The sequence below is a fragment of the Oncorhynchus mykiss genome, chromosome 15 (assembly GCF_057628025.1).
Source record: "Oncorhynchus mykiss isolate SJ-2025 chromosome 15, ASM5762802v1, whole genome shotgun sequence".
Lineage (NCBI taxonomy): Eukaryota > Metazoa > Chordata > Actinopteri > Salmoniformes > Salmonidae > Oncorhynchus > Oncorhynchus mykiss.
The window spans coordinates 46,017,459-46,042,907 of NC_143036.1; the positions used below are offsets into that span (position 1 = coordinate 46,017,459).

The 25,449-nt window shown below is 41.4% G+C and overlaps 1 protein-coding gene across 1 annotated transcript; it reads left to right on the forward strand.

The window, feature by feature from the left end:
• Positions 1 to 1,008: 1,008 nt before the first annotated feature.
• Positions 1,009 to 25,065, forward strand: guca1d (guanylate cyclase activator 1d). Its single transcript, XM_021563256.3, has 4 exons — positions 1,009 to 1,203; positions 4,400 to 4,549; positions 19,820 to 19,907; positions 19,985 to 25,065. The coding sequence occupies exons 1-4, from the start codon at positions 1,009 to 1,011 to the stop codon at positions 20,107 to 20,109; spliced, it is 558 nt and encodes a 185-aa protein (XP_021418931.1). The 3' UTR covers positions 20,110 to 25,065.
• The last annotated feature ends 384 nt before the right edge of the window (positions 25,066 to 25,449 follow it).

A 25,449-nucleotide genomic window follows, 5' to 3' on the forward strand; every position in this document is an offset into this window, starting at 1 on the left:
TCTGAACTGCCTCCCTGTCTGGACTGTCTGGACTGCCTCCCTGTCTGGTCTGTCTGGACTGTCTGGACTGCCTCCCTGTCTGGTCTGTCTGGACTGTATGGACTGTCTCCTTGTCTGGACTGCCTCCCTGTCTGGTCTGTCTGGACTGTCTCCCTGTCTGGTCTGTCTACCTGTCTGGTCTGTCTACCTGTGCCTGTCTCCCTGTGTCCCTGTCTGGTCTCTCTCCCTATATCTGATGCCCTGTTGCCCGGTCTGGTCTGTCTCCCTGTCTGGTCTTTCTCCTTGTACCTGTCTCCGTGTCTTATGTCTTCCTGTTATTGTCTTGTCTGTTTGGTCTGTAGAGACGGAAGGTCATGTCTCTGAGCAGAGCAGAGGGGAGCTTCTGTGTCCAGTTGTTGTAGCCAGTTAGTTATATAATCACCCCTGTTTCAGTGCCAGTACCCCGTCCTTCCCTTGCATGTCAAAGTCTAGCAGGGGGTTGGGATGGGTTGGTTATCTCATTAGGGTGTTATTTAAAGTGTTTCCCTCCTGTTCTGTGTCCTGCAGCAACACTAAGAGGTTTAAAGAGTCCTGTTCTCTGTCCTTCCTGAAGTCCCATACTGTATTGTACAGGGCCAGACTGGAGAGACTGATCGCAGCCAGGACGCAGCTCCTCACGCAACATTGCAACATCTTCTCTACTCTTTTCTTCTGTCTCTTGGTTCTCTGAGGGACACAGAGCCAGGGAGTTGGACAGGGACTGCAGCTCTCTCAGTCCCCTAGCAACCTACCTTCTCTACGGGTGAACCTCAGGACCTCTGCATCCATCAGCTCTCCAGAACCCAACCTAATCCAGCAGAACTACCCCATCTCACCCAAAAGGGTGACAGCATAGTCAGCCAGAGAAAAAGGGCTCTACTCTACCTCTACAGGTCATTGATCTCAGCCCAGCTTTCCGGTAACTAGTACTCATCCCTCAGAAGGCTCCATCGACCATCCCTCTTCTCAGCCCGGCGCCACCTCTCAGATATGGGGAACCACGGCTCTAACCTGGATGATATCCTGGCAGAGGATATGCACCACTGGTACAACAAGTTTATGAAGGAGTCTCCGTCAGGACTCATCACGCTGTTCGAACTCAAGGGCATGCTGGGTCTGCGGGGGATGAACGAGAACGCTACCAGCTACGTGGACCAAGTCTTCTTCACCTTCGACATGGACGGGGTGAGATGATCATGATGATGCTGAAGACACACACGTTTATAGAGGGACTGGGAGTGACAGTGCATTAGGATGGTATAAAGCCAATATAAGTAATGCATTTCAAGTGTATGTTAATGTGGGACCGCTATTGTGACATTGTGACTTTTATTTTGACATTCTATACTGCATGTTGGGAGAAGAGCAGGGGGAATTGGGTCAGTCTTGAGTTTGGAGTTACTGCAGGTGCCACATTCTAAGTTCTCTCTATTATTTTGTCTCTTTTGTCTCTCACTCAGTCTGCTTAGCTTTCACTGGAGCTGCAGGTCCCTGGTCCCAGATCTGTTTATGCATGGTGTGTTTAGCATAACAATTAATGAAAAGCAGTGGGCATAAATTGACTAGCACTCAGGCTTGCAGGACCTTACAGTAAGTGTGCCATAGTTTCTTTCTGCAGACTGCACTATCGAGTTGGATGCAGAGATGCAATTGCTGTCATCCGCAGTTTTAATGCATTGGAGTGCATTTTTTTTAATGCATTGGAGTGCATGACATTTTCAATTGTAGACTATAGCATGTGAGAGGTGGAAGATGGCAGAGCCACTTATAACACTAATATGCTAACATGCTTTGATATAGGGCTAAGAGCTGAACCATCAGCTGAGAGAACAGGAGCTTCCATTGGCTCACACACGCCAATGTGCTTACAGAGCCACTGTGTAGGGCCAATATACCTCAGCGGAGCCTGTGTGTGTTTATAGTGTTCTAAGTAGACTTGTGTGTGGTGTAATTTCTGTAGGAGAATGTGTGAGGAATGAGCTGAGTTAATGCAACTTGAAGACAATAAACAACTTATTTGGTAGAAAACAGCTTATGTGGCATTAATATTTGACAGAAACATTTATTCTCGAGTCAAAATGTAGTACAACGTGTAAATAGGATAATGTTTGTCATAAAGTCAGTCTCATCCAAAACTGAGATTTGTGAGAATATTAAGAAAAACATGTCACAGAATGAAGGGTACCGTAACAGTTTTCCTTGGGTTGGATTTAGTGCCCACGACCCGATCATTGCGTATAAATCATTTCAAATTCCTTATATTAAGCAAACCAGATGGCACGATTACATTTTTTATTCATGGATAGCCAGGGGAACACTCCAACTCAGACATTATTGACAAAAGAAGCATGGATTTTAGTCCACCAGATCAGAGGCAGTTGGGATGACCATGGATATTCTCTTGAATTTGACATTTTTTTCTGTCTTGCTAAGCATTCAAAGTGTAACAAGTACTTTTGAGTATTAGGGAAAATGTATGGAGCACATTATTTTCTTTGGGAATGTAGTGAAGTAAAAGTTGTCTAAAATATAAATAGTAAAGTACAGATACCCCCCCCCCAAAAACAACTTAAGTAGTACTTTAAAATATTTTTTTCTTAAGTACTTCACACCACTGCAAATCTGTTTGTGCTTTTGCCTACTCCATTGTCATTGTCAAGCTAAACAAAATGATTGGCATGACAATTCCCAGGCTGGCCTCAGAGCAATACAAAATATACTTCATGTATTTCTGAGCACCTCCAAGACGTATGATACCTACCAATGGTCTAGTTACTTTAGGCAGATAGGCAAATAGAGAGGTTGGTTGGGGAGAGTGGCTCATATTTTAGCCAGGGACATTTCTATTGCAACGAATCCTTCAGAACTAAATTGCTTCATCCAGGGTAGGCTAACCCACTTAGCCTGATTGAAATTGCTGATCCGCCAGTTGAGGCCCAACTAAATCAAGCTCCCTCTAACAAAGATTGCATCATCATCACCTTCATTTGAAAAAGACATCTGATGAATTATTTTATACATTTTATTTCTGTGTGTTAAAAAATGGTAATGTTAAAATATATTACACAATGACAGAATGTATTTTAAACTTCATGCAATGTAGCACTTCTGTATGACGAATAATAAAAAATATCGATATGAGTGGGAAAAAAGGTGGTGCACACCAAAGATGGCATTAACCATAAGTAGTAAAATAAAGACTGCATTTCCTAAAGCCTATTTCACACCATAGCCTCTTGAATTTGCAAGATAACTTTTTTTCATTTTGATTTTGGCACAAATGAAAATGTGTCATTGCCTAGCTCTTGGATTGTCTCAATGAAGAGTTCAGTGTTCAACTTTATTTATCTAGGCAAGTCAGGAACAAATTCTTATTTTACAATGACCGCCTACTTTAATTCATATGGTATTGTTCTACAGCTATTACTTTCCTAATGTAACATATCATTCTAAAAGGAGTGTTACAGATTTACATACAGAATAATATGAATTGCCTTGAGACCACATTGCAATTCCATAAGGAGTTGGCAAGAGAGCAAAAACAGCCTGGCACCCAGGCAAATGGAATAGAATTTGTGACATGAAAACTGTTGAGTAGACGTAGGAGCAGCGATTGTGATCTTTAAATTTGCGTGTTGAGGGAGTGACATAGCTCTAACGTTATCACAGAAAGACACTTAATAGATAAATCTGCTAATTACCTTAACTACGTATGTACTGTAGGTAATCTGGGGATCATACCCGACTACGGTTAATTGACCTACAGTACGCTAACAATGGAAGAGTAGTAAAGTACACACTGCAGAGAATTTTTTTTTTCTTTTCGGTTTCAGTTTACAATGTCCAGACCAGACTGGACATGTTGGTATGATAAACTATGTGGGATTCCTCCTTCAGGGGTTGTTCCCACCGGGTGAGTGATCTAAGTGTGCCGTTCTTGAAGTGTGTCATTAGCTAAGTCATTTAGTTGGCAAGGGCTCAATGGAAAGCTTCGTACAGATGGAGAGAGCTTTAGTGGTGGTGCTGTCGTCAGGGGTGGGTTGTGGGCGGATGTACTGACCAAGACAGACAGGACACGGGTAAACCCAGGACATGACACGGGTAAACCCAGGACATGACACCACACCCACCTACAGTAGGTAAACTAGGTTAAACTTTATGGTGCATCCAGTGTCCCTAAGACCATGTGTCCAGAGATATATTTAGATATACAGTATGGCTCTATGTATCAAATATATGTAATTACAGCAGGTGGGATATATTAAATCAAATATATTATTCTGTGCACTGAGGAGACATTGTTTTGACAAACTGGCTGCAATGTCATGCAAAAGTATTGCTGTTTGTACCTTTCTTCACCCTTTCTCTATCTCTGTTTTAGGACGGGTACATAGATTTTGTAGAGTACATCGCAGCCATCAGCCTGATGCTGAAGGGAGAAATCAACCAGAAACTCAAGTGGTACTTCAAATTGTTTGACCAGGACGGCAACGGGAAAATCGACAAGGATGAGTTGGAGACAATATTCACGGTAATGTAAGCTACACATCTAAAGCAGTCAAGTCTTATGCTAATTGAGTAAATCATTTAGGTAATGGACAGGTATTTGTTGGATGTACGAGGCCTGCCAGGATTCTTTACCATGCTCCCATCAGCACTAGGAAACCTACTGTATGCATGACTAGAGCATGCTGCAAGAGGCTTAGCTTAGCCTTAGTTGACTTCAAGACAGGGTGACATCACCATGCAAGGTTAAATCTATTCTATTTTGCTAACCATATGCACAGCAAATAGTGTGCAACAACACTGCTTATCAGGGCTTCTAAACATTAATCAACAATATGTCTTAAAAACGTTAAAAAACACCAGGTTGGTGACTTCCCATGACATAAAAGTAATGGTTAATTTAACAACTTCCTGGAAAAAGTTGAATGGCATCCAATCTAATCCTCAAATGTTAATTTGAAACGGTCAAAATAGAAGGCATCTAGGGAGATTCATTTAAAGAAGTAGGTTGGATTGAATTTGAAATTGGACGAAACAAGGCCACTTATTTAATCTTTGGAGATGAGCTCAACTAATCCCTCCCTCACACAGAGAGAGACAGGAAGGAACTCCCATGCTGTGACCTCATTGGTGGAATGACCTCATTGGTGGTGTGACCATAGAGTTAGAAGTGATAGAAAGGGAAAAGGTACAAAGCCCCTCAGACCATAGATTCTATACTGAACAAAAATATGAACACAAAATGCTGGTCCCATGTTTCATGAGCTGAAATAAAAGATCCCTGAAATGTTCCATACGCACAAAAAGCTTATTTCTCTCAAATGTTGTGCACAAATTTCTCCTTTGCCAAGATAATCGATCCACCTGACAGGTGTGGCATATCAAGAAGCTAATTAAAAAGCATGATCATTACACAGGTGCACCTTGTGCTGGGGGCAATAAAAGGCCACTTTAAAATGTGCAGTTCTGTCACACAACACAATGCCACAGATGTCTCAAATTTTGAGGGAGCGTGCAATTGGCATGCTGACTGCAGGAATGTTCACCAGAGCTGTTGCCAGATAATTTAATGTTAATTTCTCTACCATAAGCCACCTCCATTGTTGTTTTAGAGAATTTGGTAGTATGTACAACCGACCTCAAAACCGCAGACCACGTGTAACCACGCAAGTCCAAGATATACACATCCAGCTACTTCACCTGCGGGATCCTCTGAGACCAGCCACCCATACAGCTGAGGAAACTGTGGTTTTGTGCAACCAAAGAACCAGAAAACATCTCAGGGAAGCTCATCTGTGTGCCCGTCGACCTTACTAGGGGCTTGACCTGATTGCAGTTCGGCGTCGCAACTGACTTCAGTGGGAAAATGCTCACTTTCGCTGGCCACTGGCACACTGGAGAAGTGTGCTCTTCACAGATGAATCCCGGTTTCAACTGTACCGGGCAGATGGCAGAAAGCGTGTATGGCTTTGTGTGGGTGAGCGGTTTGCTGATGTCAACGTTGTGAGTGCTCCATGGTGGCGGTGGGGTTATGGTATGGGCAGGCATGAGCTACAGACAACGAACACAATTTAATTTTATCGATGGCAATTTGAATTCACAGAGGTACCGTGACGAGATGCTAAGGCCCATTGTCGTGCCATTCATCCGCCACCATCACGTCATGTTTCAGCATGATAATGCATGGCCCCATGCCGCAAGGATCTGTACACAATTCCATGTCCCAGTTCTTCCATGGCCTGCATGCTCATTAGACATGTCACCCAATGAGCACATTTGGAATGCTTTGGATTGACGTTAATGACAGCGTGTTCCAGTTCCCACCAATATCCAGCAACTTCGCACAGCCATAGAAGGGGAGTGTGACAACATTCCACAGGCCACAATCAACAGCCTCCATGCGAAAGAGATGTGTTGCGATGGAGGTCACATCAGATACTGCATTTATGATTTCCTTTTATGAACTGTAAAATCCTTGAAATTGTTGCATGTTTCGTTTATATTTTTGTTCAGCGTGTAATATATAATATACAGTACACTGTATATACAGTGCACTCGGAAAGTATTCCGTATTCAGCTTATTTAAAAAAAACATAAATCTACACACCAATACCCCATAATGGCAAAGCAAAAACAGGTTTTTAGAAATGTTTGCAAATTCATAAAAGAAACTGATACTTTATTTACATAAGTATTCAGACCCTTTGCTATAAGACTTGAAATTAATCTCAGGTGCATCCTGTTTCTATTGATCATTCTTGATGTTTCTACAACTTCATTGGAGTCCACCTGTGGTAAATTAAATTGACTGGACATGATTTGGAAAGGCACACACCTGTCTATATAAGGTCCCACAGTTGACAGTGCATGTTAGAGCAAAAACCAAGCCATGAGGTCAAAGGAATTGTCTGTAGAGCTTCGAGACAGGATTGTGTCGAGGCACAGATCTGGGAAAGGGTCCCAAAACATTTCTGCAGCATTGAAGGTCCCCGAAAACACAGTGGCCTCCATCATTCTTAAATGGAAGCAGTTTTAACCACCTAGACTCTTCCTAGACCAAACTGAGCAATTGGGGGAGAAGGGAGTTGGCCTTGGTCAGGGAGTTGACCAAAAACCCAATGGTCATTCTGACAGAGCTCCAGAATTCCTCTGTGGAGATGGGAGAACCTTCCAGAAAGACAACCATCTCTGCGGCACTCAACCAATCAGGCCTTTATGCCAAGCATCACGTCTGGAGCAAACCTGGAACCATCCCTACGGTGAAGCATGGTGGTGGCAGCATCATGCTGTGAGTATGTTTTTCAGTGGCGGGGACTGGGAGACTAGTCAGGATCGAGGGAAAGATGACTGGAGCAAAGTACAGAGAGATCCTTGATGAAAACCTGCTCCAGAGCACTTAGGACTTCAGGCGAAGGTTCACCTTCCAACAGACACCCCTTACCTGACAGAGCTTGAGAGGATCTGCAGAGAAGAATGGGAGAAACTCCCCAAATACAGGTGTGCCAAGCTTTTAGCGTCATACTCAAGAAGACTCAAGAAGGCTGTAATCGCTGCCAAAAGGTGCTTCAACAAAGTACTGAGTAAAGGGTCTGAATATTTATGTAAATTCGATATTTCAGCAAATGTAAAAGATAAAACTGTTTTTGCTTTGTCATTATGAGGTATTGTGTGTAGATTGATGAGGGGGAAAAAACTATTTAATCAATTTTAGAATAAGGCTGTAATATAACAAAATGTGGAAAAGGTCAAGGGGTCTGAATACTTTCAGAGTGCACTGTATGTACAGTATACTGTATAGTATTTATGTAGTATATATTTTGTATAGTTTTTTACTGCAACTGCCAACCATAGGAGGACTCAGGAGCCCGTTTTAAATTAGTGTAGGCAACCTGCTGCTGTCGCTCTGCTAATCGTCAGATGGGGGGAGGTAAGGAGTTAGGGGGCCCATTGGGTAACTGGCTTGATTGGTTAACTGATAAGTTAAAAAAAACGGTATAATAAATAAATGTGACTGGTCAGTTGTGCGAGTCGGGCTGAGCCCAAGATGCAAAAAAATATATATAATTACATAAATGTTGTTATTATTATTATATTATTAACTACAGGAGCCCTGTCTCAATGTTCAAAATACACCAGAATTTTTGCTATTTGCTTGAGTAATTGGAGATGGAAGGGAGTTCCATGCGATCATGGCTCTGTATAATACTGTGCGTTGCCGTGAATTAGTTTTGGACTTGGGTAATGTAAAGAGACCTCTGGTAGCATGTCTTGCTGGGTATTTGAGCTGAATGTTATTTGATTATGCAAATCATATTTTTCATAAATAGAAGAGAAGCAATTAATCTCTCATCAACCCTCTACCATGAAGGACTGTCATGCATGTTGTTGATGTTAGTTTGGTATGTGCTGTTAAGGGCAAGGCGTGCTGCTCTGTTTTGAGCCAGCTGCAGCTTTGCTAAGTCTTCCTTTGCTGCACTTGACCATATTAATAGACAGTAATCAAAATGGGACCACCTGAACAACTAGTACAGTTGATCTGTGTCAAATTCATAGATATACCCCTCCACATCTTCACAACAACTTTGTCAATATGACTTGACCATGATAATTGTGACTCGTTTCAGGAAACTAGGCGTATGTTGCGGGTCACATGAGAGCCATTTGAACGTAATCTTTTTTATTCATCAAAATGCCTTTTTTTTGTTGCCAGAAATGCTTTCTCGAACATGTGAACTTTCATGTGCCTTAATAACAAACTTGTATGCCATCTGTAAATACAAATACAATTGTTAAATTATGAGTCCAGTTGGTTTAGCCACAGAAAAAGGCAGCAACCTTCCCGCTAGCTATCATTGCCTGAGATAATGAGTGGGCTGGACATGCCGAGAGATGAGTTCAGATTGGTATGGCATATAGCACGCTTCTGTCTTTTAAAAAATATATTGCTTAGTAGAACTGCATAAGTGTTGCGCTCCACTTTCACGAGGACCGAGCTTTGAAATCAGTGGAATTAGAGTAAGATAGCTAAGGAGATAGAGAAAACACCTGTCTCTGGATTACATCTTCAAACTAAGGGAAGCAACCATGGCATCCGTGACAGGGAGAAGCGTCCAACCATGATGTATATGAGTTAGTCTAGCTAGCAACATTTTCAGAAATTACGTTTCTAATTTTGACAAAATCGTATTAATTTCAAATGAAAGTGTGATGTTAGCTAACGAGCCAGCCAGCTATAGCTGACGTTACGTGTATGATCGTATTATTCATATGTCAGAGCCATTTTCTTGGCTAGTTATAGCCTAATGTTAGCTAGCTAACATTCAACCTGGTTGGTTTGCTACCTGCAGATTCATGGAGGGTAGTAACGTCAAGAGTTGGGATTGTGGTTGATTGTTTACCTAGCTACATGTCTTAACAAAAGACTCCACTATGCAAGTACCATTTCAGGTGCGTTCGTAAATTCAGTCGGGCCATCTACGATTTCAGAGCACTCTCGTCTGAGTGTGCCAGAGCGCAGAATAACTGATGAATTTACGAACGCTCAACACCTGTTATATGGCCGGTGTCAGTAAACGGCGGCAAAAAAGTGTAATTCAATTGTTGCCAGCAGCACAGTTACAGTCACCAGTGCTCTGGATAACATGAAAAATGCCTAACCAGCTCTGCTAGGGCGAGTAAAATGGTCAGAGTGGGGTGTTCTCTCATTTGTGTCTGGAAGTAACTAGCAAGCAAGCAAATGTTAGCTTGGGTGCTTGACTACCATTGTGAGGTCAGAACACATGGATCAACCCTATTCTTCGGCCAGTGCGTCCAGTGTGCTCTCTGAATGCTCCGAGAGCGCAACCCTCTGAATTTACAAACTGACAATCTGACAGCACAGTTGTAGCCACCAACGCTCTGGATAAGATAAAAACAGCCTAGCCAGCTCTGCTAGGGCGAGTAATGTTCAGTGAGCTGTTATCTAATTTGTGTCTGGAAGTAGCTAGCAAGTTAGCCAATTAGCTTCGGTGCTTGACTGCTGTTGCTAGTACAGAACGCTCGGATCAACCCTTAAAGATCGGGCTAAAGCTTAAGAGGATGTGAACGATGCTGAGTGAGTGTAGACAAAGATGAGCTCTCCAGTTGGTACCAATACATTCAAAGGCCATTTTCTCAAAAGTGGGGTTACAAGTTGATCAACTTTCAAAGCAGAATTTTTTTCATATTGTTCCTCAAACGCAGTGTATGATATACCATTTTGTAGCTCTGTGTCTCTGCTTTTATCCAATGTAAAAAACACAATTTCAAATTTTGCTACATAAGATTGAATCAAGAAAGTCAGTCACAATTGACCATCCAATGTTATACCTAGGAGTTTAGCTTCCTCAACTTGCAAAACTCACCACTGGTGTGCATGGCCAAAGAGTTATATTTGTATGTCATCTGACCGTAGCACCAGTTCCAATTCAAGTGCCAATGCTGTTTAGCAAACTCCAGGTATTTACATTTGTTGGCTGACATGAAAAAAGAGCTCTTTGGCCACGCACTCCAGTGCTGGGTTTTGTGTCAAAGGAAAGATGCTTATGCAGAATAAAATATCATACCTACTGTAAAATAAGGTGGTGGAACTCTGATGTTATGGGGCTGTTTTGCTTCCACTGGTCTTGGGGCCCTGGCGTCATAATTAAAAACATTTTTTTAACCATTATTTAACTAGGAAAATCAGTTAAAAACACATTCTTATTTACAATGACGTCCTACCAAAAGGCCTCCTGCTGAGACGGGAGCTGGGAATAAAAAATAAAAATCTAGGACAAAACACACATCACAACAAGAGAGACACCACAATACTACATAAAGAGAGACCTAAGACGGCAACATAGCATGGCAGCAGCACAACTTGGCAGCAGCACAACATGGTAGCAGCACAAAACATTGTACAAACATTGTTGGGCACAGACAACAGCACAAATGCAAAAAGGTAGAAACAACAATACTTCAGCCACAACGGTCAGTAAGAGCGTCCATGATTGAGTCTTTGAATGAAGAGATGGAGATAAAACTGTCCAGTTTGAGTGTTTTTCGCAGGTAATGGTAAATGGTAAAGAACATCTAATGGTAAAGAACATCTAGCAGCACAAGAGCACCCTTACCTGCCGATCTATGAATTAAGTCTCCGTAATCTAACATGGGTAGGATTGTCATCTGAATCAGGGTTAGTTTGGCAGCTGGAGTGAAAGAGGAGCGATTACAATAGAGGAAACCAGGTGCAGATTTAACCTTAGCCTGCAGATTTGATATGTGCTGAGAGAAGGACAGTGTACCGTCTAGCCATGCTCCTAAGTACTTTTATGAGGTGACTACCTCAAGTTCTAAACCCTCAGAGGTAGTAATAACACTGGCGGGGAGAGGGGCATTCTTCTTACCAAACCACATGACCTTTGTTTTGGAGGTGTTCAGAACAATGTTAAGGGCAGAGAAAGCTTGTTGGACACTAGGAAAGCTTTGTTGTAGAGCGTTTAACACAAAATCCGGGGAGGGGGCAGCTGAGTGTAGGACACTGTATCATCTGCATATAAATGGATGAGAGAGCTTCCTACTGCCTAAGCAATGTTGTTGATTTAAATTGAGAAGAGCGCAGGGGCCTAGGATCGGGCCTTGAGGTACTCCCTTGGTGACAGGTAGTGGCTGATACAGCAGATGTTCTGACTTTATACACTGCACTCTTTGAGAGAGGTAGTTAGCAAACCAGGCCAAAGTCCCCTCAGAGACACCAATACTCCTTAGCTGGCCCACAAGAATGGAATGGTCAATAAAAGTCTATAAAAATAGCAGCACAGCATTGCTTCAAGTCAAGGGCAATGGGGACATCATTTAGGACCTTTAAGGTTGCAGTGAGTCAAAAAGGAATGCTGACTTAATGAAGTGGAAATTAAAGAGCTCAGCCATGTGCTCCTTGTCAGTAAACACCACATCATCGACATTAAGGGACATGGGCAGCTGTGAGGAGGAGGGTTTATTCTCCAGGTCTTTAACTGTTTTCCAGAACTTCTTGGGGTTAGACCCACAGAGGGAGAACTGCTCCTTAATGTAACTAACTTTGGCCTTCCGGACAGACTGAGTGCACTTATTTCTCATTTGCCTGAACGAGAGCCAGTCAGCCTGAGTATGCAAGTGCTGAGCCTTTTACCAAATTGAATTATTGAGGTAGAGTAACTTTGCGAGATCACGGTTGAAACAGGGGCTGAACCAGTTTTTTATTCAAATTTTCTGTTAACAATACCATTGAAAATATAAAAAAATAAGTTCCAAGCATCTTCGACAGAGCGGTATCAAGCTGATTCTATACCAATTTACAATGCAGGGCAATGAAGGAAGGCTTGTGCATAAACGTTTTTTAGCAAGCAAATCAGGACAGGTCGTTTAAACTGAGCGGACATTAAGAAGACAAGCTGTAAAACAGTGATCACTAAGGTCATTACAGAAAACACCAGACTGATACATATCAGGAATATTCGTGAGGATGACATCAAGGAGAGTAGCCTTTTCTGGGTGTTTGGAGTCATACCTTGTGAGATTGGTAATAATCTGAGAAAGATTTATGGAGTCCATTGCTTTAGGACCTGGCCAGGTGGTTTAAGCATGTCCCAGTTTAGGTCACCTAGCAGGACAAATTCAGGGGCAGGAGAGAGCTTAGGGCAGGTACGGTACAGTCCCAGGACATTTTAGCCAAAAACATGGTTGCCTCAGCCAGGAGGCTGAAACTTGGCCACAAGTGGATCTTCGGGCAAGACAATAACTCCATGCACACATCAAAAGTCACAAAGAAATGTTTAATTGACCTCAAAACTTTGCAATGGTCATATCAGTCTCCGGACTTGAAGTCCATTGAAAACCTGTGGTTTCAATTGAAGTGGGTAGTCCATAAGCACAGACGAAGGATGTCAAGAATCTGGAAAGATTCTGTATGGAGGAATGGTCCCTCCCAATGTGTTCTCCAATCTCATAAAACATTTTAGAAAAAGGCGCTATCCTCGCAAGGTGAGGTATTGAAAAAGGGTGTCAATAATTTTGAGCCCTACCTTTTAGAGAAACAAAACATTACTTGTTAAACTATCTTTTTCTCTGAGCAACTGTATTAGTATAAAATGATATAATTTCATTTTTTGCATACAATATAGCTCAGTATTGGAATTATTTATTTTATACAGTCATTTTTTGATCTTTATCATGGGTGTCAATACTTTTGGACCCTACACTGTATATGTGTCCATGTGTGTAGGGAGATGTCAACGCCAGAGGAGTATACTACGTTGCTAGTTAGACCTGCTCAGGATTTTCTAAAGCTATCCAGTTTCAGTTAGCTTCACATTCCAGCTCAGGCTTCATCCATGTTACTGCACAAAAGTGGATATTGATCATGTGCCTGCCACTAACTCCAGGTTATAGTGGGAAATATGCTTTTAGAAGTGCCGTCTTTCATTACTCGGATCATTAATGCCTTCTTTTGTGTGCTTTGGTGTGATTATCAGTGCACAAGCATATTTTTTCTCACTTCTATGGATAAAATAATTGTATTAAAGGGATACTTCGTGATTTTAGCAATGAGGCTCTTTTTCTACTTCTCTGGGTCAGATGAACTCGAGGATACAATTTTTATGTCACTTAGTGCAGTTTGATGGTAGTTGCAAACTAGCGTTAGCATAATGACTGGTAGTCTATGGTATCTGCTAGCATGCTAATATCATTGTGCTAATGCTACTTAGCATTGGCTCACGAAACTACCTCTAACTTCCTTCATACTAAAACACATATATATATATTTTTTAAATGGTTAATCTAACTGGGGAAATAGATAAAGGGCCTCATTGCCAAACTCCTTAAGTATCCCTTTAGGGCATGCAAAAAAAAGTTTAAAATGCTTCTAGTCATTACAAAATGTGTAGATTGATATGTACTTGAATATTACTCTTTTTAACACAAAAGTACATTGGATTAATAGAATATATAATCAGTTTTCTTCCTCACATATGTTACGGCGAATGATGGGATGATGACGCACTTCTCGAGAGGGAGAGAATCTGGGACCGTATTCATAAAGTTTCTCAGAGTAGGAGTGTTGATGACCAGTTTGACCTTTTAGAATATAATGAATAAGATTACATGGAATGGGGATACCTCCCTCTCCTTCCAGAGTGGGGAACCCCGGGACACGAAGCACAAACCTATTACCGTAATTTTCACAACAGTGAGCAAATAATAGGCCCCAGAGTCTGCAACACCACTAAACAAGGGGCACCACCAAGCAAGCAGCACCATGAAGACCAAGGAGCTCGCCAAACAGGTCAGGGACAAAGTTGTGGAGAAGTCCACATCAGGGTTGGGTTATAAAAAATATCTGAAACTTTGAACATCCCACGGAGCACCATTAAACCCATTATTTATAATTTATAAAGAATATGGCACCACAACAAACCCGTCAAGAGAGGGCCGCCCACCAAAACTCACAGACCGGGGGGGGGGGGGGGGGGGTGGTGAATAGTTATGCACGCTCAAGTTTTCAGTTTTTTAGTTTTATTTCTTGTTTGTTTCACAATAAAAAATATTTTGCAACTTCAAAGTGGTAGGCATGTTATGTAAATCAAATGATAAAAATCCCCCATGAATCTATTTTGATTCCAGGGTTGTAAGGCAACAAAATAGGAAAAATGTCAAGGGGGTGAATACTTTCGCAAGCGACTGTATGCACCATTCAGTTACTAGTTCCAGCTCTTTGGTGGACAATTATATAAAAATTAATTTATTAACTGAATCTCAAGGAGGAATATACAGGAAATGTAGCTATGCCAACTGCACATGTAGCCGATAAACTCTGAAAAATCAAGTGACTAAATGGACGTAGTCGCTTTGGCTCTATTGTTTGTGTGCAGCACAATGGAGCTGTAGGCTACTCCAGTAGGCTGTAGGCTACTCCATAGGCCTGCATCTGTTTGCATTTATTTAATTGGAGAATTATTATATGGAGAGTTGAACAAATATCTCTCTTTAATATACTATAATGATGCCTAATAATCAAATTCATTTGATTCTAAATAAACACAGTGATGGCAAGTGCTTTTTATGTTGTTTTTGTCTTGTTATTGACCCTGAGAGGGATAACCTATTCCTTTCCGTTGGGTTAAAACAACAAACAAGAAGTAGACCTATCACGCTGGCCAGGACAAATGATTAATGTATACTTTAGAAGTGTCTCATCTATCTCAGAAGGTAGAACCAGCCCTAGACAGGACTGCATAATAATAATCACTATATTTACTTCATAAACATGAATTATACTAATTGACTGTACATAGCATGGACAAATACACTGTGTACAAAACAACATCTCATGAAAGGTGGGGACTGTGAACAGGGCGGGATTAAGAAATCATAGACCCTGGGCCATTGGTTTTGTCCCGCATGCTGCCCAAACGGCGTCCTTCCCGACAGTAGGCATACCAGTAACTGCCAAAATAAAGGAACCACTTGAGTAAACGAGGGATACAAAGTACACTGAGTATACAAAACATGAAGAACACCTGCTCTTTCCATGACAGACTGACAAGGTGAATCCAATTGAAAGCTATGATCCCTTATTTATGTCACTTGTTAAATCCATTTCAATCAGTGTAGAAGAAGGGGGAGACAGGTTAAAGAAGGATTTTTAAGCCTTGAGACATGGACTGTGTATGTGTCATTCAGAGGGTGAAATGTCAAGCAAAAATAATTAAGTGCCATTGAACAGGGTATGGTAGTAGGTGCCAGGCACACCGGTTTGAGTGTGTCAATAACTGCAATGTTGCTGGGCCAAGTCTGTCCAAGACTATATATATATTTTCTCTTTGTATTGCATAGAGACATAGTCACTGACCAATAACCTACATTTAAGGGAGTGGCCACTACGGAAGCACCAATAAGGTTGTCTTTCACCTGTGCAACATTACAGGACAGATTCATGTGGGAAACATCAACAGCCAGGTCTCCCGTGACACAAGTCAGTATTAGACATTTCTGAGGACATTGGGGAGATGATGTGAAAATCGGACACTAGGGGCAACAGTGAGCACTTACCTAGTAGGTTTTAGTTTTGCTAGGGCGTTGTGGACAGGGATAGTGGATGGGCATGTGCATCTGCCACTGGGGCAAAAGATCGCATGTTTGAATCCAGCGATAGAAAGTTGTTTTTAAGATGTTTGTTTTAAACCTATCCCAAACCTTAACCCTTACCTTAACCATTCAGAGTTAATACCTAACCTTAAGATTTTGGAGTTGATGCCTAAACTTAACCCTAACCTTTAAAAATCAGAGTTAATGCCTGAACTTAACCCTAACCTTAAAAATTCAGAGTTAACGCCTAAACTTAAACACTTCGAAATTTGATGTTCGGAAAACAACTTTGAAATTTGAAGTTTGAGAAACATGGATGAATGTCTAATTTTGATGTGAAACTGTGAGATCTTGTTGAGAATCAATGGGGAAAGGAGAGGGTGGGAAAGAGGAACATAAGGGATTTATTGTTTTAATTTCTACCGTGTGTTTTGTGAATACATGCACACTAACATGCTTGAGGATTCATACAACACTATTTTCATTGTAGCTGTTTAGGTAGTTTATCAACACCTTACATAATGTATGGAGTCAATATGAGAAAAAAAATGTGACTGACTGGCTTGATTCGGTCTTATGTAGCAACATTTTAAATTGTGTTTTTTACGTTGGATAGAAGTAGACTCAGAGCTAGAAAATGGTATATCATACCATAGTTAACAAACAATGGGAAGGTAATTCTGCTTTGAAAGTTGATGACCCTTTTTTGAGAAAATGGCACTTAAATATTTTGGTACACCTACTGGAGAGTTCTCCTTTGTCTACACCCATTCAGCATCATTTACACTCTCTTAGGCCTTAGCCCCACCCATCTCTTTAAGGATTCACATGTGAGGCCATGTGCTAAACAGAGTGAATATGGTAGTGTACTAAACAACACACAGATCATACACTACACAGATCATACACGTAATGTTAGCTAGCAAGCCAGCCAGCTAACATTAGCTAGCTAGCTAACAGTATTCTTTAAAGTGCAATGAAATGTAATTTCTGACATAATGAGGAACATGTAATATCTGAAAATGTAGCCAGCTAGAATCTCTTACCTGAATACATGGATGAACGCTTCTCCCTCGCTGTCACAGATGCCATGGATGCCCTTAGTTTGAAGATGTAATCTGGAGACAGGTGTTTTATACAACAGCCTTATGTGAAAAGTGGAGAGCCTTAACAACACTTTTGCAGTTTTTCGTAATATCTTTAAAAAAAGCCATGTTAGAAAGGATTACCTACACATACTGAGCAGCTCATGTTACACATTTGAAGTCGGAAGTTTACATACACATTAGCCAAATACATTTAAACACAGTTTTTCACAATTCCTGACATTTAATCCTAGTAAAAATTCCCTGTCTTAGGTCAGTTAGGATCACCAATTTATTTTAAGAATGTGAAAGGTCAGAATAATAGTAGAGAGATTGATTTATTTCAGATTTTATTTCTTTCATCACATTCCCAGTGAGTCAGAAGTTTACATACGTATTTGGTAGCATTCCCTTTAAATGGTTTAAGTTGGGTCAAACATTTCATGTAGCCTTCCACAAGCTTCTCACAATAAGTTGGGTGAATTTTGGTCCATTTCTCCTGACAGAGCTGGTGTAGCTGAGTCAGGTTTGTAGGCCTCCTCCTCGCACACGCTTTTTCAGTTCTGCCCACAAATGTTCTATAAGATTGAGGTCAGGGCTTTGTGATGGCCACTCCAATACCTTCCCTTTGTTGTCCTTTGAAACTATATTTGGGGTCATTGTCCATTTGGAAGACCCATTTGCAACCAAGCTTTAACTTCCTGACTGATGTCTTGAGATGTTGCTTCAATATATCCACATAATTTTCCTACCTCATGATGCCATCTATTTTGTGAAGTGCACCAGTCCCATGATGCTGCCACCCTCGTGCTTCACGGTTGGGATGGTGTTCTCCCCCTTTTTCCTCCAAACATTATGATGGTCGTTATGGCCAAACAGTTCTATTTTTGTTTCATCAGACCAGAGGACATTTCTCCAAAAAATACAATCTTTGTCCCCATGTGCAGTTGCAAACCGTAGTCGGGCTTTTTAATGACGGTTTTCGAGCATTGGCTTCTTCCTTGCTGAGCGGCCTTTCAGGTTATGTCGATAAAGGACTGTGGATATAGATAATTTTGTACCTGTTTCCGCCAGCATCTTCACAAGGTCCTTTGCTGTTGTTCTGGGATTGATTTGCACTTTTCGCACCAAAGTACATTCATCTCTAGGAGACAGAAGGCATTTCCTTCCTGAGCGGTATGACGGCTGCGTGGTCCCATGGTGTTTATACTTGCGCACTATTGTTTGTACAGATGAATGTGGTACATTCAGGCATTTGGAAATTGCCTATCAGAAGCTTCTAAAGACATTACATAATTTTCTGGAATTTCCCAAGCTGTTTAGAGGCACAGTCAACTTAGTGTATGGAAACTTCTGACCCACTGGAAGGCCACTCTAAAATGTGCAGTTTTGTCACACAACACAATGCAACAGATGTCCCAAGTTTTGAGGGAGTGTGCAATTGGCATCCGGACTGCAGGAATGTCCAACAGAGCTGCTGCTAGGGAATATAATGTTTATGTCGCTACCATAAGCCACCTCCATTGTTGTTTTAGAGAATTTGATAGTACATCCAACCGGCCTCACAACCGCAGGCCACGTGTAACCAGGACCTCCACATCCGGCTTCTTCACCTGCGGGATCGTCTGAGAGGTGGGGGGGCTATTCCCTCCCAGGCCCACCCATGACTGCACCAGTGCCGAGTCATGTCAAATCCATAGATTAGGACCCTGATTTCCTTCTATGAAGTGTAACTCAGTAAAACCTTTGAAATTGTTGCATGTTGCATTTATATTTTTTGTTATGTACAATGGGGCAAAAAAGTATTTAGTCAGCCACCAATTGTGCAAGTTCTCTCACTTAAAAAGATGAGAGAGGCCTGTAATTTTCATCATAGGTACACTTCAACTATGACAGACAAAATGAGAAAAGAATCCAGAAAATCACATTATAGGATTTTTAATGAATGAATTTGCAAATTATGGTGGAAAATAAGAGCGGCTTGTTCTAATCCAATCCCGTTGCAGCAGGCTCAACCGATACCCCGCCCGTTTCTTTACAGGCAGAAGAACTAGCCAATAGTGGTTTAGAGCACACAGCGCTTCACACTGCAGCTGAATTTAGCTTTTTTGCGATCACGGATAATACAAAAAATACTTGTCATAATCGTATTCCAAAAATGCTGCATATCCGTTGCGATACTTGTTTTGTTCAAGTACTCGGCACACCCCTAAGAAGCAGCGCTTGTCGTGAATGCAGTCTCCTGCTGTAGTGCTGAATTTCCATGATGCGGATTGAATAGATTGAAAAATAAATCTATGATGATGGTGGCATGTTTTTAAAGACAAACTAACACTTTGTTTTGCTAGCCTTTTCCAATAGATATTTGTGGTTGTAATAATAGTTTTTTAGGCAATATGTTATTTTGATTCATGCATTTGCAGTTTTTAGGGATTTCTGTGTCTTGTATCAACTGTTTTGAAAATCGACAACATTGTTTCAAGAATTGCATTCAAGCAATTAACAGATGTTTCACACTCTCTCTCTCCTACCCAATGGTTCTCTCTCTCTCTCTCTCTCTCTCTCTCTCTCTCTCTCTCTCTCAGGCAATCCAGGACATCACGCGGAACCAGGATGTCACCCCAGAGGAGATTGTGTCGCTCATATTCGAGAAGATCGACATCAACGGAGAGGGTAAGAGTCACCACCTGTCTGTCCTCCTGGAGGTTATTGTGAGTTGACCCCTGACTTGTCCCCTCCTCCCCCCTCAGGTGAGCTGACCCTAGAGGAGTTCATTGAGGGGGCGAAGGGTCACGACGACATCATGGAGATGCTGAAGAAGATGATGGACCTCACGCCCGTACTCATCATCATCGTCCAAGGAATAGTAGTCTGAGAGAGGCCTGGCCAACCACTGCCGTAGCCACTATGTACACCTGCGCCCGGGGAGAGAGATGACAGAAAGACTTAAGTCCATTACAAACATTTACCCCACAAACTAATAATTGTGACATTTTCCCGCACAATGAACCTGAGGGAATGCGTTACCTTATGAAACAAGACTGTTGTTCCCAATGAGTCTTCTATGTCACACTGCCAGGTCTGGGGGTGGAGACAATATAGTCCGTACATAGTGGATCCTAGGAAGAGAAGCAGCTAACAGGGTTCCGAATAACTAATTAATAAATAGTCCCAGACTGCGGAAGACTGAGGCATCCAGTCCTATACTGCAGCCCACTAACCACCCACAGATGACGGGATGGATGAAGGGAGGAAGACATTGAGAGACCCTTTTTCAACACCATCACAACAAACAAACTGAATGAAAGAGAACATTTAAAGGGACAGCTATGGAGAGCGGTACAGATACCATCTTCACATTCTACCTGTTTGTGTTTGCTCTCTGACCACTCAGCAAGATGAAGACTTGGATTCTGAGAGAGAGAGAGAATTCTCTATCATAAATCATCACTATAGGGCCAGGAGTTTTCCTGACCATTTGACCGCGACAAGGAGATGCTTTGGGCTTTAATTATAGGCTATGTTCAGGAGTCAGGTCACATGGTCAGGTAAAGGTCTTGTGTCGAATCATCTCCTCTGTAGGTATGACCGTAAACAGGCACAGATAGAGACCCTAGGGGTTCTGAAGTGCCTGCCCTTTTCCCCTCCTTTCGATTGGTGGAATTACTTTGTTATTTTTTCCCCAGCCCTATCCCCCTCTTGAGACACCAGGAGAGCGGAGAGCGTCATGTTGCCATTTTTAAAGTCACGCACCCTCCCCCCGTCCTTGACCTTTCCTTAATAAGTCTATATAACACAGAATCGTATGAATTCTTCGGGGAATGAATACTACAGGTCAGAAACTTTCCACAGGGATGTTGTTCATGCTGACGCGATGGCATCATGCAGTTGCTGTAGCTTGGACAGTGGTACACCACCACCCGCCTGTACCGTTGACATCAGGCAGGATGGGTCCATGGACTCATGCTGCTTACGCCAAGTCTTGGACTCCGGATTGGTCGGACCAGGCAGTGTTTTTCAACTCCTCGATTGTCCGGTGTTGGTGATTGCGTGCCCACTGGAGCCACTTCTTCTTGCTGGTAGGAATGGAACCCGGTGTGGTCGTCTGCTGCAATAGCCCATTTGTGAGGACCGACGAGTTGTGCATTAGCCTACAATGTGTGATGTGTTTTTGCTGAAAATGAAGGCCTATGCAAAACAATTAATAATGGTGAATTTGGCAAAAGGAGAAGTAGAACACTTTGAATTTAAAACCTGCTCCATCAAAGGTCTGTGCACGACCCTGATCACAAATCATGAATCTCTATTATCAATCTAGTCCCGTCTTTCAGGTCTTCGGTCTGTTATGTTTGCTCGGTGCACACAAGTCTCTATCATATCTATCTCTATCACTATCTACTAATCATAGTAGTCATCATTGGGATAGCTAGCAACATGACGGAAGTAAAAAATCAGAAGTAGGCTTTCAAGATCATATCATGATTTTCCAAACATTTTGGAGGCAAAGTAGACTACTACAGTGTATGATTTACATATGATGTGAAAGGTGTGACTACAGTGTGACTCTGTAGTTCATTACTTCCTGTATGTTTCTCAGTTATCTGTAATACCGTTTCCAGAGCCACTGTGGAAGGAACCAATAATTCCTTTCACAACAATTTCACAACAATTTCATTATGGGAATTCTAATGAATGCTGTAAGTATTGTTTAATTTGTCTTACATATATTTTTATATTCTGAGAATGAGTGGGTATGTGCTGTATACTGACAAGAAGGCTAGAATGAAAGGCTTATGTTTTTATATATTATTATATGAAATCATATATTCATATATTATTATATGAAATCAGATTTTGATTTGTCAACTGACATCTGCAAAAGTACAACGGGTGAACAAAATGAATATTCCTTTGAGCATGGTGATGCTATTAATTACACTTTGGATGGCGTATCAATACACCCAGTCACTACAGAGATACAGGCGTCCTTTCTAACTCAGTTGACGGAGAGGAAGGAAACCACTCAGGGATTTCACCATGCCAATGGTGACTTTAAAACAGTTTGAGTTGAATGGCTTTGACAGGAGAAAATGGAGGATGGATCAACAACATTGTAATTACTCAACAACACTGACCTAAATGACAGAGTGAAAAGAAGGAAGCTTGTACAGAATACAAATATTGTTTGCAATAAGGCAGTAAAGTAAAACTGCAAAAAATGTGGCAAATAAATCAACTTTTTGTCTTGAATACAAAGCGTTATGTTTGGGGCAAATCCAACACAACACCACTGAGTACCACTCTTTATATTTTCAAGCATGGTGGTGGCTGCATCATGTTATGGGTATGCAAAGACTAGAATGTATAGAACTAAGCACAGACAAAATCCTAGAGGAAAACCTGGTTCAGTCTACTTTTCAACAGACACTGGGAGACAAATTCACCTTTCAGCAGGACAATAACCTAAAACACAAGCCAAATATAAACTGGAGTTGATTACCAAGACGATGTTGACTGTTCCTTAGTGGCCTAGTTCCAATTTTGATTTAAATTGCCTTGAAGATCTATGGCAAGACTTTAAAATGACTGTTTAGCAATGATCAACAACCAACTTCAGAGCTTGAAGAATTTTTTAAAGAAACGTACCGAGAAAGACTCACAGCTGTAATCGCTGCCAAAGGTGCAAAGTTTTGACTCAGCGGTGTGAATACTGAAGTAAATTAGGTATTTCTGAATTTCATTCTATACATGTTTTCACTTTGTCGTTATGGGCTATTGTGTGTAGATAGGTGAGAAAAAAATAAATTTGAATCAATTTTGAATTTACGCTGGAACACAACAAAATCTGGAATAACTCAAGGGGTATGAATACTTTCTGAAGGCATTGTACGTTGACTTCTATTACATATGTGCAGTCATGGCTACTTTGGTTGTCAGACTTGTGTATAAAATAGGAATCTCTAAATATGTCATGTGCGACTGCACAATCCACCGACTGAGCAAAGGAACATGCCCTTAACTGTGGTTGTCACAGAGCCACAAAGTCATAATTATGTCTAATTATGCCTGCCCATTTCTACATATTTTCTTTTAATCTTAACCACACTGCTAACCCCTTTTTATTTTTTATTTTTATCTCATCGCTGCAACTCCCCAACATGCTTGGGAATTGAAGGTCAAGCCATGAGTCCCCCTAAACATGACCTGCCAAACCATGCTTCTTAACACCTGCCCACTTAACCCGGAAGCCAGCCACAACAACATGTCAGGAAACATTATTCAACTGACAACAGAGGTCAGCCTGCAGGCGCTTGGCCCGCCACAAGGAGTCGCTAGAACGAAATGAGCCAAGTAAAGCTCCCCGGCCAAACCCTCATAACCCTGGGCCAATTGTGCGCCGCCCTATGGGACTCCCTATGACGGCCAGTTGTGATTCAGCCCAGGATTGAACCCGGGTCTGTAGTGACGCCTCTAGCACTGAGATGCAGTGCCTTAGACTGTTGCATCACTCGGGAGGCCCCACACTGCTAACCTTATATTAAATTAAGACCAAAAGCTATTTTTTTTTGCCAATTTTTACTTTGTGGCCATGAAAGCTAGTGGAAATCTTTAACTGTCAAAGAGCGACTGAACTTCCTGATTTGGCCTTGTTTTGAAGCTTGGTTAAGAAATGCTAAGAAATAGTTACCTTGGGGGTGTGGTTTGATTTGGGTGTTTCTTGGGGGTGTCTTTGCCATTCAATCACAACAAACAAGGGAAGTAGTGAGTACAGTGAGGTAAGCTAAGCGTTTGTAGCTTTTCTATGGAGAGAACAAAGTCTTGAACTTGAGGACCCCTGACTCGCTATCTCAAGATGGCCAGGAAATGCAGTTCTATGTGTAGGTTAAAGCCTAGTCTCGTACAAACCATCCTGATGTAAGCTCGTGAGATCAAGATGGTTCGTACCAGGCTAGGTTGAGGAGGGATTTGCTGCTTAGGTAGATGTGGTTGTCGTTGGCGTAGTATTGGAAGTCGAGGTTGAAGTGGTAGAGGATCTGACCAAGGGGGAGGATTTAGATGATGAAGAGTAAGGGGTCCGGCACACAAAATGTGTCTTGAAGATTAATATCTTATATTCTGAGAACATAGCAACCATGTTCTGTGTATGTTTGGTATGATGTTGACGGAATATTATCCTAACCCTCAAAATTAGACACAGGAATATTCCTGCAAGGTTCCAATGAAACACGTCTTGAACATTCATACGGAATATTCTGAGAAAATGGTAACCACGTTATGGGTAAGTTCTTTTTAACATTTAGGGTATGGTTTTATGGAAACAGTGCTTTCATATCACTGGAACATTCCTATGAAAACTTTAGGTAATGACCTACTGAAACTCTTAAGGGAACGTCTCTAAAATCGTGAGAATGCTGTTAGCTGGGGGTCTACTGTATATATTTTTAATGCAGACATCTCGGTTTTCATTTATCCATCGCTTGTTCAATTGCAAAGACATTGGCAACTTTGTATTAGTAGTCAACTTTGTTCCAAAGATAGCGGCGTCCACAAAGAGAACAATAAACAACTGGATTCTATGTTTAACGGAGATCTTCTGTGTATAAAGTGACACAGAAGGGCAAAGAAGCGTCTAACAACACACTTACAGTGCCTTCAGAAAGTATTCACACCCTTGACTTTTTCTACTTTGTTTTACAAAGTGGGATTAAAATTGAATTATAATTTTTTTTGTCAAAGATTTACACAAAATACTCTAATGTCAAAGTGGAAGATTAAAAATGAATTATTATTGAAAATAAAACACCAATTTGAACTCAGCAAAAAAAGAAAAGTCCCTTTTTCAGGACCCTGTCTTTGAAAGATAATTCGTAAAAATCCAAATAACTTCACAGATCTTCATTGTAAAGGGATTAAACACTGTTTCCCATGCTTGTTCAATGAACCATAAACAATTAATGAACATGCACCTGTGGAACGGTCGTTAAGACACTAACAGCTTACAGACAGGTAGGCAATTAAGGTCACAGTTATGAAAACTAAGGACACTAAAGAGGCCTTTCTATTGACTCTGACAACACCAAACAAAAAATGCCCAGGGTCCCTGCTCATCTGCGTGAATGTGCCTTAGGCATGCTGCAAGGAGTCATGAGGACTGCAGATTTGGCCAGGGCAATAAATTGCAATGACTTTACTGTGAGTCGCCTAAGACAGCGTT